The sequence below is a fragment of the Acomys russatus genome, chromosome 28 (assembly GCF_903995435.1).
Source record: "Acomys russatus chromosome 28, mAcoRus1.1, whole genome shotgun sequence".
In the NCBI taxonomy this organism is placed as follows: Eukaryota; Metazoa; Chordata; class Mammalia; order Rodentia; family Muridae; genus Acomys; species Acomys russatus.
In genome coordinates, this window is record NC_067164.1 from 29,068,955 (window position 1) to 29,086,792 (window position 17,838).

The window sequence follows — 17,838 nt, forward strand, 5'->3', positions numbered from 1 at the left end:
TAGATATTAAAAGCATTTATGATCTTCATCGGCATTCTGATTCTTCTACACTTCAGAATCTTCCTATCCTATGTGTTATCTTATTTCCAAATCCTTGACTTAAAATTTCAGGCAGGAGACAGTAAGTTGTTTTATACTTTTTTTTTTTTTTTTTTTTTTTGGTAAATTGAGGCAGGGTCTCACTTTGTGGTCCAACATGACTTCAAACTCATGATTTTACTCTGTCAGGTTTTCTACATTCTTGGAATACAGGCATGTACTGCCTTCCTGGGTTACTTATTTATTTTTATTCCTAAATTGGTAGTCATTCATCTGCAATTCAAAATAATATAATGAATATGTTTGGTTTTTATTTTTGTAATTGCTTTGAATGCACGCATGGATGTGTACTATGTGCATACCTGGTCCATACACCTCTGTCTGCAGAAGCCAGAAGCGGGCATTGTATCACCTGGAGCTGGGGTTACAGGCAGTTGCACTGTGAAGATTGCACTGGAGTTCTCTAAAAGAGCAGCATCTGCTCTTCATAATCATTGAGCTGTTTCTCTAGCCCACTGTCCACCTCTTAAAAATGCCATGTTTAGAAATGGAAAAAATCACTGGTATAAAATGTTTGATAAGCGAATGGTGTTTATACTTAACGGCATTTTACATAGTGAGTCCTTTTTACTTATTTATTTTACTGTTGCAGTGATATTCACATCACTGTGTGTGTTTTTCTATACCAAGTAGTGAGAGCTGCTTGCCAGGCAGGAAATATACCAACAAAAGAATCAGTAAGTATAGGAACATGGACGACTTTATGTGTATACACACACACACACACATATACACATACACACACACACACACACACACACACATATCACATACAGGTGAACATGCACGCTCAACAAATAACCAAGAAGATAGAATTAGTAGGATTTATCCTAGTAATTAACAAGAGGATGTGGAGGGGTAGTCAGCCCATGATGCAGAAGTCTGGGGAAGGAAGGAAACAGGAGCACGGGAGAGCTTCTGATTACCGCACCGAGCCATGCTATGTGCCCTCAGGTTTCCACAGAACTCAGACCTGGTTTTAGTCCATTGGATCGAGTGTCTGTGGGCTGGAGTCAGCAGGCCCTGGCCTTCCATCTCTGTGTGTCTCAACCATCTAGGACACTGGACATCACCATCTGAATTGCAGAATTCTTTCTGTTCCCTGGGACTCCAGAATCTCATGGAAAGGCTCGGCGGTGGGAGCCACACTCACTGCCAACTGCTGTGTGGCAGGCTTTTTACGTAAGAAATCAGTTGTTTCCCATCAAGGACTCAGCATTACGAACTGTGCGTGTAGCTCATGACCTTTTCCAGCTGTTGGGGTTCTGTATGTGTAAGTGCATGCCTGTATAAAAGTGTGTGTGCATGTAGGTGTCATTCATCAGGTGTTATCACCTCTTTTTAGCCAAGGTCTCTGGCTGGAATTTGTCTAATAGGCTGGCTGTGGAATCCAAGGGGTCCCAAGGCCTATCTGCCTAGTGCTGGGCTTTTGTTGGTGGTGGTGTTGTTTAAATGTGGTTCTAGGGAATCAAACTCAGATCCTCTTGGTGTGGGAAGGAGTAAGCTTTGTCACAAGTGGGAGCAGTCTTGGTGGGCTTTACCCTTGGGCTCCCCATGAATAGCTTGTGACAGACTGAGTGGAGCCATCCTGGGTTTGGAATTCTGGAAGCAGACCTGGGAACCCCACCTGGTCTATTGTCTTTCTAATGGACCCTCACCGGGAGAAGGAGCTGGTCCTCCCCACGTGACTGAGGGAGTTGGGGAAGAGAGAAAAACAAAGTCGGCTGCAGGGAGAGCGTGCAGGAGCAGCGGACAAGCTGGATCAGCACGCCGGCCAGAGAGACACCTAAGGATCCGTCCCGTGGAACGGCTACCGGAAGGTTCACTCTTTCGTCCCTTTAACCTTTTTCCTTCTTTTATAAGCTAGTTGGGTTGCATAATAAAGTTTAATTGCTAAGAAACAGAGTCAACATCTGGCGCCCAACGTGGGGCCCGATGGGTTCCACAGTCCCTAAGGGTACGGAGGAAGAGTCAGTATTCGAAGGTATAGAAATGCTGTTTCAGGGTATCAGCAAAGTTGCAACTGCTGTTGCAAAACTTTTTCCTGCATTATACTTAGAGGGAATTCTCTGTTTTTTCATTGTCCTTTTATTACAATATTTCATGTTTAGAAGGATTAAAAGAAAGGCTAATGACATAGAAAAGCCGGAAGGGCAGTAAGTTCTATCCTTTTGGAAAAGATTGCAGATTTGACTGGACAGATGGAAAGGCTGAGGAAAGAAAATGAAGGGGGGAAAGCAGAAAGAATTTTTGGTAATTGGTAGTGATGAAGACAGGAAATAGAGAGACCGGAAAGCCAGAAAAAACCAGAAGAGTCAATAAGCTCTATCCTTTTGGAAAGAATTACTGACTTGACTGAACAAATGGGCAAAATGCAGAAAAAACTGGAAGGGCTGGAAAGCAGAAGGCACCGGTGGTTAAAAAGGATGGAGAAGGTCAGAAACCAGAGGCAAAGGAAGCTAGACCGACCAAAAGGTCTTTGGAAGTAAATGTCCCAGTGGAGGATACCTCCACAGTCGCCCAGACACCTTCAGCTTTTCCAGTCACTGTAAGACATGTACCTGAGCAAAATGGTGCTGAGGGTTATGAAATGGCCTGGCGTCCTGTAGACATGATGGATTTAAAACATTTTAAGGAATCCGTCGTAAATATGGTATGCACTCTACATTTGTTAAACAAATGTTAAATAGCTGGGCCACACAAAATAGACTTGTTCCCCAAGATTGGAAAAATTTAGTTTCAGCGGTATTGGAAGCAGCACAACAGTTACAGTGGTTATCATGGTGGCGAACAGAGGCTATAAAATAGAACAGGAAAATACGACACAGGGAATAAATATTAATAGAGATCAATTGCTTGGTGAAGGACAATACTAATATTAGAGAACAAATTCAAGCTGAAGATAGGGTGATTGAACAATGTCGTAAGGCAGCCTTGAGAGCTTGGGAGCTGGTAGAGGAACCTGGGAAAACAACTATTCCCTTTACTAAAGTGTTCCAAGGACCCTTGAGCCCTTTACAGAATTCTTGCAGAGGTTAGGATCTGCAATGGATAAGGTGATGCCAGATTCTGACAACAAACAGGCATTAAAACTTATCATGGCTTATGAGAATGCAAATGCTGACTGTAAGAGGGTGCTTAGACCATTAAAGGAAAGAGGCGCTCCACTAGATGACTGGGTAAAGGAGACAGTTAATATCAACTCTCAGGAGTATCAAAATAATATTGTGGGACAAGCTTTAGCCAGAGAGCCCAGATATCCTAATACTCGGTGCTTCAATTGTGGTAAAATTGGTCATGTGCAAAGAAACTGTAGAGATAGAAGGCGCAATAACCCAGGAGAAAACGTAACTCGTAGGAGAGAAAGGAGGTTCTGGTTATGATGGTAATGAGGTGCCAAGATTCCCAGGGTACTGTAGTCGCTGTGGGAAAGGGAAATTGGTCTCGGGATTGTCAGTCTAAGAGAGATGTGCAAGGCAATATCTTGCCGACGGGAAACGGCAGGAGGGGGCCATCGGCTCGGGCCCCCATAAACAATGCCAGCCGAATTCCTTTGGCCAGTCAGGAAGTGACAAACCCACAGGAAAACGGGAACTGAGTGTTAGTGATCTAATGCATGCTACTGAAGGCAGTGCAGCCTTGGATCTGGCTTCAAATATGTCTCTTACCCTATCTCCCCAGGTTGAATGTTACAAATTAAATACTGGTGTTTTCGGACCTTTGCCTTCAGGCACAGTAGGAATGGTTCTGGGAAGAAGTGGGCTGACTTCTCATGGTTTTATTGTGCATCCCGGTATTATAGACGGAGATTCTAAAGAGGAAATAAAAATCATGGCATGTGTGAAAAAGGAGATGAAAATCAATGCCGGGGATAGAATTGCTCAACTCCTACTGTTTCCTTACATTAAGGGCAAAGCCGCTCCAGTGGAAAGGACTGGTGCATTCGGAAGCACAGGGACCCGGGTGTTCTGGCAAACAATAATTAATGATCAGAGACCTAAGTTAATTGTACAATTGAATGGTGTTAAAATAGAAGGCTTGGTGGACAGCGGAGCCGATGTCTCCATCATTTGCCAGAAGTCTTGGAACCAAAATTGGCCACTTAAGAAGGTTTGTACAGAAATTGTAGGAATTGGTAGCTATCTCAAATAAAACAAAGTGTACAGTGGCTTGAGTGTGTGGACCAGATGGGCAGATAGGGAGGCTGAAACCCTATGTGGCTGACATTCCCATAAATCTATGGGGAAGAGACCTTTTACAGCATGGGGTACCCGATTACTATTCCTGCAAATACCTTGATAAACAAGGTTGAAACTATGGGTGAACTGGCACACGCTTCTGGAGAGAGTTCATGTAAGTGATCAGGGGCGACTACAAGCTATGCCCATTGTCCAACCTCAGACTCTCTCAGGTTTTAGAGTGTCAAAATTTTAAGAGGGCCACTGCTGAGATACCAACCGCCTTGCCCCTAAAATGGATTTCAAACAGACCTGTATGGCAGGAGCAGTGGCCCTTATCAAAAGAAAAGTTACAGGCGCTTCACGGTTTAGTGAAAGAGCAGCTGGAGGCTCAACACATCGAAGAATCATCCAGTCCCCTGGAATTCCCTGTGTTTGTGGTAAGAAAGAAATCAGGTGGATGGAGAATGATAACAGATTTGAGGGCCATAAACAAGGTGATTCAACCCATGGGCTCACTTCAACCTGGAATTCCTTTGCCTTCCTTGCTACCTAGGTCTTGGCATATAATTACAATTGATTTAAAAGATTGTTTTTTCACCATACCTTTACATGAGAAGGGACAGGGAAAGGTTTTGCTTTCTCAGTACCTACTCTGAACAGTAATTCTCCAATGAAGAGATATCATTTGGAAGGTACTTCCACAGGGAATGTTGAATAGCCCAACTTTATGCCAGTATTTTGTGCAACAACCTTTAGAAATAATTCGTAAGCATTTCCTCAATCTATCATATACATTACATGGATGATATTCTGCTAGCTGATTCTGATCCTAGTGTTGTAGAAAAAATGTTTCAGGAAGCACAAAGAATTCTACCATGCTGGGGATTACAGATTGCTGTGGAAAAATACAAAGAGGAGATTCTATTACCTATTTAGGCTATAAAATAAGTGAGCAAAAAAATTCGACGACCACAAAAAGGTACAGATCCGTAGAGATCATTGCAAACTCTTAATGACTTCAAAGATTATTGGGAGATATTAAACTGGTTAGGCCTACAATTGGGTTAGCTACCTATGAACTAAGTAACTTGTTCCAAACTTTACAAGGAGATTCGGATTTAAACAGTCCTAGATGTCTGACCGCTGAGGCAGAAAAGGAGTTAATTCTGGTGGAACAAAACTTCAAAAGACATATGTAGATAGAATCGATCCTAAACTTGGTTGCATTCTGATTATTTTGCTTTCGAAACATTCTCCAACTGGGCTTCTTATGCAAGGGGAAGACAGGATCATAGAATGGATATTTCTGGCAAATAAACAGAGCAAAAAATTGAAAACATACATAGAGAAAATTTCTGAATTGATTACAAAGAGAAGAATAAGATTGCGCCAACTGTCAGGGATGGACCCGATGGAAATTGTAGTGCCTCTTACTGATTCTGAGATTATGTCTTTATGGGTAATTAATGAAGATTGGCAAAAAGCTTGTAGTAACTATTTTGGGAGACATTAACAATAGATACCCAAAAAGCAAACGTATACAGTTTATAAAAAGAACTAATTGGATCCTTCCAAGTATTGTAAAGAGGTCACCAATCTCAGGGGCCCCACCTTTTTCACTGACGCAAATAAATCAGGTATGGTTGGTTATAAGTCTGAGAAAATGACCAAGGTGATTAAAAGCCCATTTACCCTCAGTTCAAAATCAGAATTATATGCAATCCTTATGGTATTGTTAGATTTTCCTGAATCTCTTATATAATTACTGACTCTCAATATGCTGAAAGAGTTGTTTTGCATATAGAAACTGCTGAATTTACTCCTGATAACACAGAATTGACTACCTTATTTTAGAACTGCAACAGGTCATCAGAAGCAGAAATTATCCCTTGTATATTACTCATATTCGATCCCATACAGGTTTACCAGGCCCATTGGCACAAGGAATGAAGAGATCGACAAATTATTAATAGTAATGTATTCGAAGCCTCAAAATTTCATGAAAAACATCATGTCAATGGTAAGGGGTTGAAGAAAAGATTCTCTATCACTTGGCAACAAGCCAGAGAAATAATTAATAAGTGTCCTTCATGTTCCTTATATAGTCAACTACCATTACCTGTGGGAATTAACCCTAGAGGTACAAAGGAACGAAATTTGGCAGATGGATGTGTTTCATTTGCAGAATTTGGGAAATGAGGTATGTGCATCATACCATTGATACATATTCAGGTTTTCAGTGGGCAACTGCCTTAAGTTTCTGAAAGGGCTGACTGTGTGATTACTCATTTGCTGGAAATAATGGCATTTATGGGAATACCTGCACAAATTAAGACTGACAATGCTCCTGCATATGTGTCCCTTAAGATGAAAAACTTCTTTATGTATTATAATATAAAACTGTTACTGGTATACCTCACAACCCCACAGGACAAGCAGTTTGTGGAAAGAGCTAATCGTACCTTAAAAGAAATGCTTATTAAACAAAAGGGAAGGGTAAGACACCCCGGGACCGATTAAATAATGCTTTGTTGACTCTAATTTTCTTAATGTGAATGATGAAGGGACGTCAGCTGCGGAGAGACATTGGGTGATAGAAAGAACTGAGGAATTGGGTCAACCAATATTCTACAAGGACTTGTCAAGTATGAAATGGAAACCTGCGGTAGTTTTGAGATGGGGTCGTGGGTATGCATATGTTTCCACAGGAAATGAAAAAATATGGCTACCAACTAAACTTATAAAGATTAGATCTGACCATATAGCAAGTGAGTCTTAAGAGCTACCTGGTCCTTAACAACTTGACATTGTTTCTTACAGCTTGGAGAACTAATGCCCTCTTCTGTCCTGTTGGTGTATATGCAGGTAGAGCCCTGTATTTGCAAAAAGCAGGACAAGGCTGTAGACAAAGCAGGCAGCATGGGTGATTTAACCTCAACAGCATGCCTCTGGCATCTTGAGCAAGGTGCCTCAACTGATGTTTCCTTGAAAAATTAATACATGTACTAACATCCATATTAATGATTTCAAAAGTCTGTTACTTTCAGAGCAAAAACAGGACAATTATGAAGATCGAACTTCTGCACTGCCACTACTGCTTCTTCTTCCCGAATTTGCAATGCATATTAACAATAATCGGCTAGCCAAAAGGATCGATCCCAAAAGGACTGGACAAAACAGCTAGCTTTTTCCAGCACTTGGCCAATATATTATTTTTCTAGGGTACCCGAAAAAAATTTTTCTCCGAAACAGCATAAAGTAATTTTGAGAACACGACGCCCCCTTCCCAGTAGGTGGAGTGGGTGTTTTTGGTGGGTTACCAATGCTCATCTTTGCCTAACGGGGTTAGTTACAATTAATAAACGTTCATTTGGGGGTTGGTTTCTTCTATCTTTCTTTCTCTCTTACTTTCTATCCCTTTTAATATTAAGGGAAAGGGGGGAAGGAAGGGAGGACACATGTTTGTAGACTAAAAGTAGATTATTGAATCTACTAACTTCAAAATCTTACATTGGTATTGTAGATTGAAGAAAATTTAAGACTTTTGATTGATGGAAATTTAAGACTTCAACTTTTGCTTCATTGATAAAAATTTAAATTGTATATTGTCTTTCATTTTTTGCCTTATGTATTGTATGTTATATGTTGACAAAATATTATATATTGTATGTTAGAAACTTAAGTTCATTTTATTCAATGTTTATTAATGTATTATTCATGTACCACTAATGTCTTAGGAAAAACTGTTCAGGAAGATTGGGGATAAAAGTTGATATTTAGTTACGAAAAAATCCTACTAAATACTAACTTACTTTGTCATAGAACAGGTTTGTTTAATTTCTTGTATATGTCTCCAAAGGAATAGTAGCTAACTGTAGGAATAGATAGAGTTGGTTTTCAAACTCTTCAGAGATCCACAGAATATGGCATTTAAAGATGAGGGCTTTCCTGACAGAGAGAGACATCTACTCCTGGCCGCTTCTCCATTTGCATCACTGAAGATGGGGGCTTCAAGAGACGCAGGTGACAGAATGGTCACGGGACAGAGAAATGCTCTTATCTCTACTGCTGATGACAGGCTGACTGGCTGCAATGATCAACAGTGATGCTGGAAAGTTGACTGTCCAGCTTTGAAGAGACTAGATGGACCGACCGTCGGATTTCCTGCTTCAAAAGCAGTTTGTTGGATGTTTGGGGCCGATAAGGCTGAAGACTGATTGCCCCAATGAAGGAGAGACTTCGGTGAATATCCAGGCAGTCTGCTCTCTCTGTCCTATGCAACTTGAAAGTTGCCTGCCAGCACATCCTTATTAGATAGATTTTCCTTCGTGGATCTCTGATGGGATTGAAGACTAGATAGCCACAGTGTTACTAGAAGCTTTAGTTTAGAATTAAAAACACCTTATAGATGGATAATTGAAATTTCTCACAAAAAAAAAAAAAAAAAAAAAAAAAAAGGGACTCTCTTTGGTAGAATAGTGGAATATTTTTTCTCAGGTTAACTAGTATAAAAGGACTTGGTTATGTACTTGATACCTGATGATTATGTATATATGTATAATGTGTGTTTATAGTTTCTTGATTTTTTTAAAGAGAAGGGGGATGTGTGGGGAAGGAGTAAGCTTTGTCACAAGTGGGAGCAGTCTTGGTGGGCTTTACCCTTGGGCTCCCCATGAATAGCTTGTGACAGACTGAGTGGAGCCATCCTGGGTTTGGAATTCTGGAAGCAGACCTGGGAACCCCACCTGGTCTATTGTCTTTCTAATGGACCCTCACCGGGAGAAGGAGCTGGTCCTCCCCACGTGACTGAGGGAGTTGGGGAAGAGAGAAAAACAAAGTCGGCTGCAGGGAGAGCGTGCAGGAGCAGCGGACAAGCTGGATCAGCACGCCGGCCAGAGAGACACCTAAGGATCCGTCCCGTGGAACGGCTACCGGAAGGTTCACTCTTTCGTCCCTTTTAACCTTTTTCCTTCTTTTATAAGCTAGTTGGGTTGCATAATAAAGTTTAATTGCTAAGAAACAGAGTCAACATCTTGGGCCTGACCTCTCTCCAGCCCCATCCTTCCACCTTTCTGAAAGTGTCTTTTCTAAAGTTCTTTCTTGGATGTTTGAATGAAGGAGGAGGGCACTAAAGGTATTAAAAAAAAAAAAAAACCCTCCGTGACATCTGGCCCCTAGAACTACTTGCTTTCAACTATTTAGTCCCCAATCCAGCTTTTAAAGGAGCCTTGTTAGGCTGAATTGTGGAACACGTCTTAATACCGTAATAGGTTGATTCCTTTTTCCAAGTTTCTGTTCAATAATCACAGCCTTTGGACACATGAAACAAGAAGCTGTCAAATTAGAGCATCTATACGGAGGGTTAAAAACCCACTGTGCACTTTCCTCCTCCTGTTTCTAATGTCATGTGTTTTGCCTGTGGTAAAAACTTCAAAACTTGCTGTACTGCGCACGGTGTCTTCAAGAAGACACAGCTCTGCTAGCAACCAAACAGGACTCTCATAAGCCAACATTAAAGTTAACTCTTGGGAGCTGGAGATATGGTTCGGTGGTTAAGAGGCGCCTGCTGCTCTTGCAGAAGGCCTAGGTTCAGTCCCCAGCACTCTCATGGTGACCCATACCAACAGCAACTCCAGTTCTAAGGGTTGAGATGTCCTCTTTTGGCCTCCGCTGCCACCAAGCGCACATGCGGTGCACATACACACTCAGACAAAATACTCAATAAATGTAAAAATAAATCCTTAAAGACAGTTCTGTGGTTTTGCAGTATGCTGTGATCTGTAGAAAACACTGCTTGCAGGTATGACCGGGTAGTTAACATTTGTCACTTAGTCGCCTACTGACGATCAATTTCTGAGGTACTATCTAGGCCCTAAGACACCCATATCTTTCACAGATGTTAAAGAGATGTGTATCCCGATAGCCTGAGCAACAAGAACCACACACAAAACCAAACACTTTTGTAATCTCAGTCACTCTAGTCTCAGCTTTGTCTCAGGTCTGTAATGGTGTAGACAAAGCAACATCGATTGAAGTAGCTCATTTTACCCTTTAAACACTTCGGGGTGGAGGAGGATTATTTTACTGAGCATACAGTAGATCTGACATATTTAGATTGTACAAATTGATATATTCGCACATCCGCGTACATCCTGGGATCCTCAGCCGAAATGGGAAAATTTGTCGACTGCAAATAAAAAACCTCAGCAATTGCTCTATGATCTCAGAGCCGAGCAATCAATCCCTTGGGTATGCTGTGTCCGTGAGGTTGTTACAAGCAGTGCCCCCGGCCGGGCTGGACCTATCTGAGGCTTTGAGAATGGCAAGATGGATATCCCTTCTGCTTTTAGGGGACCAGCAGAGCTTCAGGGTCTCAGGGAGAGTTACTCTGCTACCCTCTCTTCCAAAGGCCGCGCCTCTCAGGATTCCCGGCATGCCTTGCGCCAGCCTTGGACGGAAGCCGGAAGTACAGGGCTTCCGGCTGGCGTCCTACGCGTGGAGTGTGGTCGTGTTTCTCAGGTAAGTGGCCGGGGTTTGGACTCACTTCGCGGCGTGGAGTACTGGCATCGGACCCTTCCTCCGCGGCGAACCCTGGCCGCGGCCTGACTGTGCGGGGCTCGGGAGGGCGAGGCTCGGCATGTTCATGGCGGCGCCAGGCTCTCCCGGTGCTGTGGCTTAGCGGAGCTCGGGCAAACTTTGACCGGCCGAGTGGGTCACGGCAACCCTCCACCCAGAGTTCGGGTGGTTTTAGATAACTGATGGTTGCTGGCCACCCCACGGTTCACATAACCTGTCCTGTTTGCAAAGCAGTGGCCCCGAGGGATCCAAAGGCGAGTAAGACCTTAATTAACCCTGCAGCTCGCTGATGGCGACGGTAGCTTCGGATTGAAACAGCAAGCACCTAGTAGGGAGGAGTGTGGACGCAGGAGTCTGAGGGAAAGAGCAAGCCTTGAGGAGAGCAATTTCCAGACACAGGAACAGTGAACGTGAAGTTACCGAAGTGGGCGTTGTGTGGGCTTTATGCCGGCGCAAATGGAGCCTGCGTGTGGGGCTGGAGAGAGATGAAAGTTGAAGGAGGCCCCAGTGTAGTGGGGTGAACATTGATGCCTGAATACACGAGGGGAGAGGCCTATGCGCTAAGCTTTTAAAAGTTCACACCGAACACTTGGTGAAGGATTTAGGACTGTCAGATGGGACAAAACCAGGAGGGCAGTAGGTAACTTTAAGGCAGTTGTGTTAGCTTTCTGTACCCACTAAGCAGCTTTGAGAATGGCTTGGCTTATAATTTGTCACTGATGTAAGAAGGCCTGACATTTTTGTACTTAATCACTGTATGCTCTGCATTGATTCTCACATAAGCCAAGCGTGAAGGCTTCGTAGACGATCTTCCATTTGTTCCAGTTCTGAAGAGGTGGCTGCCCAGCCACTTCCTTGATAGTCGAGGGTGTAAATAGTAAACTTTCTTTTGTTTGCGTTTTTTTGTTAACTACCAGATAAAGCATGGCTAAAAGCTTACGCAGTAAGTGGAAAAGGAAGATGCGTGCCGAAAAGAGAAAAAAGAACGCCCCAAGGGAGCTCAACAGACTTAAAAGTATTCTCAAAGTTGATGGTGATGTTTTAATGAAGGATGTCAGCGAAATAGCAACTGTGGTGGTACCCAGACAGTGCCAGGAGAAAAGGCAGTGTGGAGCCGATGATGAAAAGGGTGAGCATATGTGCTTAATTTATATACTTCAAAACAATTTTTAAACTGTTTTCTACCCATCTCTACTTGCCCCTCATGTCAAATCCAAAGGAAACAGGACAGATGACTAACTGTGGTGCCTGTTAAAGACCCAAGTCCATGCGGGCATCCGGGCCCCTCTGAGCTCTTCTCACCTCGCCCTCGAAACTTGTCCACGTCACGGGCTTCCCTTTCTCCAGTCTCATCCTGACATTTGGGCCGTGTCTTCTCTTCTTCTTGATTCCCTTGGCTCTTGGCTCTCTCTTGCTCCTCTCTGGAAGTCTCCTTTAGTCCCCCTTTCTCCTGTTCCTCTCCCACCCCACCCCACCCCCACTCTCATGGTCCGGGTCAGTCTGTTGGCCATGTTTAATCTACTACTTTTTCTCTTTACTCTGGATTTTTCCAGATGCCTCTGGCTCTACTTTCCCCCACATCTACAATAAAAACCCTCCCTTCAGCCATACCTTGGAGCAGTCATGCCCTCACTCTACACATCTGACATGGTCTAAATTTGAAGGCAGTATACAATGCTGGTTTCAGCAAGGAAAATGCCTGTTTGTTTTTCACACTGTAATGGCCCGGATATGGCAGCAAACTAAGTGAAGCACCCACAATAGCCACCTGAGATAGACAGACGTGTGTCTGTGCCTTTAAGGCCAAGGAGACAGACATCCCGTTCTTCCAAAGAGAAAGGCCTCCTCTTCCCTGCTCTCCTTTCTGTCAGTCTGCTTTGACTCAGCTGCCTTGAGAGATCTGACAGAGGTCAGCTTGCTGTGCCCCTTCATCACATACATGCCGCCTCTGCTCATCGGCTCTTCCTCACTGCCTTAATCTAAACCGGTGTCGGCCGCTTTCATCCTGACCGGAGTGACCTTTAAGTACAAGCATGATGCTTTGCAACCATCACCTCTGCATCCAAAACATTTTCGTCTCTTTAACACTGTACCCATTTGGTAGTTTTTCTCCTTGTTCTCCAGCCCCAAGACTGACAGCTACTAATAGAGTTCCTGTTTGGGCTGTGGCCTATAAATGGAGTCATACAGTATGTGATCTTTTGTGCACTGCTTTTCTAACTTAATATCTCCTCTTTGAGTTTCATATGTTGGCCTGTGCGTCCACTTCCTTTTAAAGACTAAATGCTAGCTTGTTGTATACATTGCATTTTACTTGCCTGCAGTTACTTGGCATCCAGGTCACATGCACACTTCTGTGATGGGTCTAGTAAGTCTTAGTGTCCAATTTATTTTTTTAATACCCATTTTCAGTGCTTTGGGGTATGAGTCATACGGAAATTCTTTATTTTCTGCACTAGCCCAAACACACTATAGTCCTCCTACCAATGCATATACTTACTTTTTCTTTTTTTGTCACCATATGTATGAATGAATGAACTATATCATTGCAATTTAAGTCCTTTGCCTGTTTTTAAAATTAGATTGCTTCTGTCTATGAATTCTAACCATTCTTTATAAAATTCTGGACAACAGGTACCTGTGCGCCCTTGAATTAATTTTTTTTACTTTAGTTTTTTCCAGGCAAGGTTTCTTTGTGTAGCCTTGGCTGTCCTGGACTCACTGTGTAGACCAGGCTGGCCTCAAACTCACTGAGATCCACCTGCCTCTGCCTCCCGAGTGCTGGGATTCCAGTCATACATCACCGCACCTGGCTTCTTTCTTTTGTGTCCCCTAATTTTCTTAATTTTATCTTGTAGTATCTTAGTATACTATTATATTTTTCCACTTCCAAAACTGTTTTATTTTTAACTTTGACTATTCTTATTTTACATCTTCCTGTTCTTAATGGGTATCTATTTTCATCTCATTAGGGGTATTGCTTGCTTCTGAAATTTGAACAGAAATGTATGTGTTGTTTGTTTTCTCTGGAGTCCTAACACCTTGCTTTCACCCTTGCTTCCCTTCATGCATGTCTGATACTGTCCTCAGATGCCTGGCGCAGGTTGTTGGTGTTTAAGAGCAATACTAAAATGACTGGAAACATCTTGAGTGGTGGATGACACATTAGGATTGTGGGAGGGCAGTGTGTCAACATGGAGACTTGTGGAATACCTGCGGTGCCTCCAGGTTCTCTTAGGGTATCTCCTTTCTTAGAGTCCAGGCCTCTTCTTTTTTCTCAGGATCTTTAGAGAAGAGTCCTCTCCCTTTCTGCCTGGACAGTGAGTTGATGCCCTCCAGGTGGGAAGAGAAGTGAGGGTGAGGGGGGTCTTCCTCCTCAGTCACATCAGGAAAGCTCACTGCCTCTACTCTCAAGTCTGTGGGTCTCTTCATGCCCCCATTGCAGCTGCCCAGCCAGGTCCACAGGGCAACACATGCAGTCTTCTGCATCCTCTGTGTCTAAACCAAAGCGTTCCTTGCTCTATCAGAATGTGATGGCCAGAAGTTTCTGCCCATGCCTTGATGCTAGCCTTTCTACTTCTCTCTCTGTGCTTTCTCCTTTTCTTATTTCTATGTCAGCATCTTGATCTTTTCAAAATGCAAATCATATTCTCTCACGTGCTGCCTAAGATGGTAATTTTCAGTGCTGAAGAGACGGCTCAGCGCCAGGAGCTCTTGCAGAGCTCACTCCCTACCAGCTATGTCAGGTGCTTCAGCTGACTGTAGCTCCAGCTCCAGGGCCCTGACTGCACAGCAGTCTTTCCTCCTCAAGCACCCGCACATACATGCATACACAAATGGACGTGGGAACACGCAGCAACACGTTGATTGTGCTTCACTGGATGCTGTAAAACATGTTCTCCTTACCCTGCCCCCCGCAACTACGTGTAGTTCTGATGTTCCCACTGCATTCATGTGTTTTTATGTGGTTCTTTTTCACGTTTGAATGTTAATAGCTTTGCATTATTGTTTTTAATTTAGATGACATGAAGATGGAGACTGAAATTAAAAGGAATAAAAAGACACTTCTAGACCAGCATGGCCAGTACCCAGTGTGGATGAACCAGAGGCAGAGAAAGAGACTGAGGGCAAAGAGAGAAAAAAAGCGGGGGAAAAGCAAAGCCAAGGCAGCGAAGGGCCTGGCCTGGTAGACCCTTAAAAACTGGAGAGTATTACACGGGACAGAACTTCAGTTCAGACTGTCTTCAGATTTCAGCTGTCATTAAATGGAAGTTATTTGTTTTCATATTTTAGTTTGGACTTAATTCTGTAGTTTAAAACAAAAAAATAACTCATTTCTGTTGGGTACTTAAATAAAATTACTTCTCTGATGAAAGAACGTTATGCTGAAATTGTAATTGGATACTGCCAATATTTTAGTATTATCAGACATCTCAATCTTGTGAGCATTAATGTGGCTCTAATTGATCTTACAATAGCAATTATACTCAGTGCCTCAGATTAAAACATGCTTATGCCAACAAAATTTGGACAGAAAGCTATTACATTGTCATATATAAAAATAGCATGTCAAGGGGCTGAAAGAGTGGCTCTTATGCTCTTATCGAGGACTCAACTTCTGTTTCTTGTTGGGTGGCTCAAAACCAGCTCCTGGGGATGCACCCTCTTCTGGCCCTTGCTGGTTCATGTGCGCTCGCGCTCTCTCTCTCTCTCTCTCTCTCTCTCTCTCTCTCTCTCTCTCTCTCTCTCTCTCTCTCTCTCCTCTCTCCTCTCTCTCTCTCTCTCTCTCTCACACACAACTAAAAGAGAAGTACTTAATAAAAGGGCATAGTTAAGTAGGGTGTGTTGGTACACCCCTTTAATCCCAGCACTTGGGAGGCAGAGGCATTCCGATCTCTGTGAGTTCAAGGACAGCCAAGGCTACGCAGAGAAGCCCTATGTTGAGAAACAAAAATAATAAAAGGGCATAATGGATCTTACAAGTAGTACTTACTTGAAGTTTTTATCCTCTATAATTCATAATAAAAGATATTTTGTGTGCAGATCTTGGAGTTTGACATTTTCTTTTATCTATCTTTAAAGTTTCAAGGTACTAAGAAAACCAGATGCCTCTAATCTAAGATTAACATTTACATATAGTAATAATTAACATGTACAGATTAACATAATTTTTATTGTGTTGCCATAAATAGTAAAGTGTAGTATTTCCCAGAGCGGCTTACTTAAAATCAGTTTCTCTGGATGTTTGGTTGAAATATGTTTGCATATATCCACTTGGGAAGTGTCCCATATGTAAACATTGATGGGTTTTTAGTTAACTTAGTGTTGCTTGTGAAGAGACCTGTTATTAGCACGACTATGCTACCCGACTCTTTACATATCGGTGAGATGGCTTTCAGTTGGATCTGTCTCCGTATACTTTATGTTAGTTTTAATTATTTAATTTTAAGCTAAATTTAGTATTCCATCAGAAATTTCATTCTAGTCAGATTCACCACCTTATGTGCAGAATAAAACCAGGGACTTTGCAAATGCTAGGAATGCTGAGACCTCTGCATCTGCTCTGAAAAAAATTAGCTTCACAGGAAACACACAAAAAGAAATAGAGTAAGGTTACTTGGCCCTGAGACCGTAAACTGCCAAAATGGATGTGGCCAAATGCTGTAGAAGTAACTACAAAATAATGCCAGGAGGAATTTAAAACTAGTCCCTCCTCAATTTGCTCAATAGTTCATTGCAAAGTTAGTGAGTAATTTAAAAGTAAAATGCATTTTTCTGAAGGCAGCAAGAAAAGGCTAGCCATGTAGTTCAGTAACAATACTAATCCCCAGTGTGTGCAAGGCTTTGGGTTTGGTCCCGGGATCGACAGATGAAAAGGGAGTTGGAAGATGGATCGCATTCAAAGTCTCCATTGCTTTTTGTTGTCAATAACTTCGTGAGGGGAAACGGGAGAAACAGGTGTGCGCGAAATGAAACGCTGCAGACGTTAGCCATTTGCCATCTTTTATCTTACTTATGGTCTTATGTAAAGGCTGTGTCACTGAAATTGAAGAGGTGACTGCCTGTAGCTCACAGGTGTTTTCCTGTAGCTCACAACCTCAGTTTGATAACCAGTCATAGAAGCTTTGACCTCACATCCAGGGCCTGTCTCTTCATGGTATTAGGCTGTTCACTTAAAAATTTTCTTGTGACATTTGGTCTCTCCACTTTTAACTTAAAAGTTAGAGACTGGGAGATGGCTCCACTGGTATGTGCTTACCATGCAAACCCAAGTTTGGATTCCCAGCACCCACATGAAAAGCCAGGCTCTTAAGCATGTGCCTTCATACTAGGGAGACAAGAGGCTTCCGTGGTACTAGCCAAGGACTTCCACATACATGAACGTGCCTCCCCCGCCCCCCCCACACACTCCTACCAAATATGCTTCAGAGTCATGCCTTAGCACATCATGGCCTCGTAGCTTCTGGACCGATGACTGCTGTGAGTGGGTCACAGCTCTGAATACCTGGACTGTGCAGTTGGCAGGATGTGTCCATCTCAGATTATGGCAGGAAATCTAGGATAGAATTCCAAAACCAGTTGAGGGATGTGATAAGCTCTCACTCGCTTTACTCTCAAATGCTAATACATGGAGGAGCACATCATAGTCCTTTAATCTTTTATGTGACTAACTGTCTCTCTTCAAACTTGTTTTTAACGCTTTCCAGAGAATTTCTGTAGAACCACCAGGGGGCACTCAAGGCAAGCAGAAAAATTACTTGGAATTACAGGACACATTAGAAACAGAATGGAACTATTCTTCTTCCCTTTAAAGAGAGTAAATATCCATAGTGCTAATGAGAATATAAATTTAAAATTATTAACTCATCTAATTGATCCAGAAGCCTATGATTAGGCTGATAATGTTATCTATACTTGGGGAAACTGAGGCACAGAAGGTCTTGTAGCTAAAACTGGGACAGCAGTTCCAAAGCATGCATTC

General features: G+C 42.7%; 1 protein-coding gene across 1 annotated transcript; it reads left to right on the forward strand.

Annotated features, from left to right (window-relative positions):
* Positions 1–11,746: 11,746 nt before the first annotated feature.
* Llph (LLP homolog, long-term synaptic facilitation factor) lies at positions 11,747–15,446 on the forward strand. The gene is made up of 2 exons (XM_051170256.1): positions 11,747–11,985; positions 14,877–15,446. Exons 1-2 carry the CDS (start codon positions 11,781–11,783, stop codon positions 15,044–15,046), a joined length of 375 nt encoding a protein of 124 aa, XP_051026213.1. The 5' UTR covers positions 11,747–11,780; the 3' UTR covers positions 15,047–15,446.
* The last annotated feature ends 2,392 nt before the right edge of the window (positions 15,447–17,838 follow it).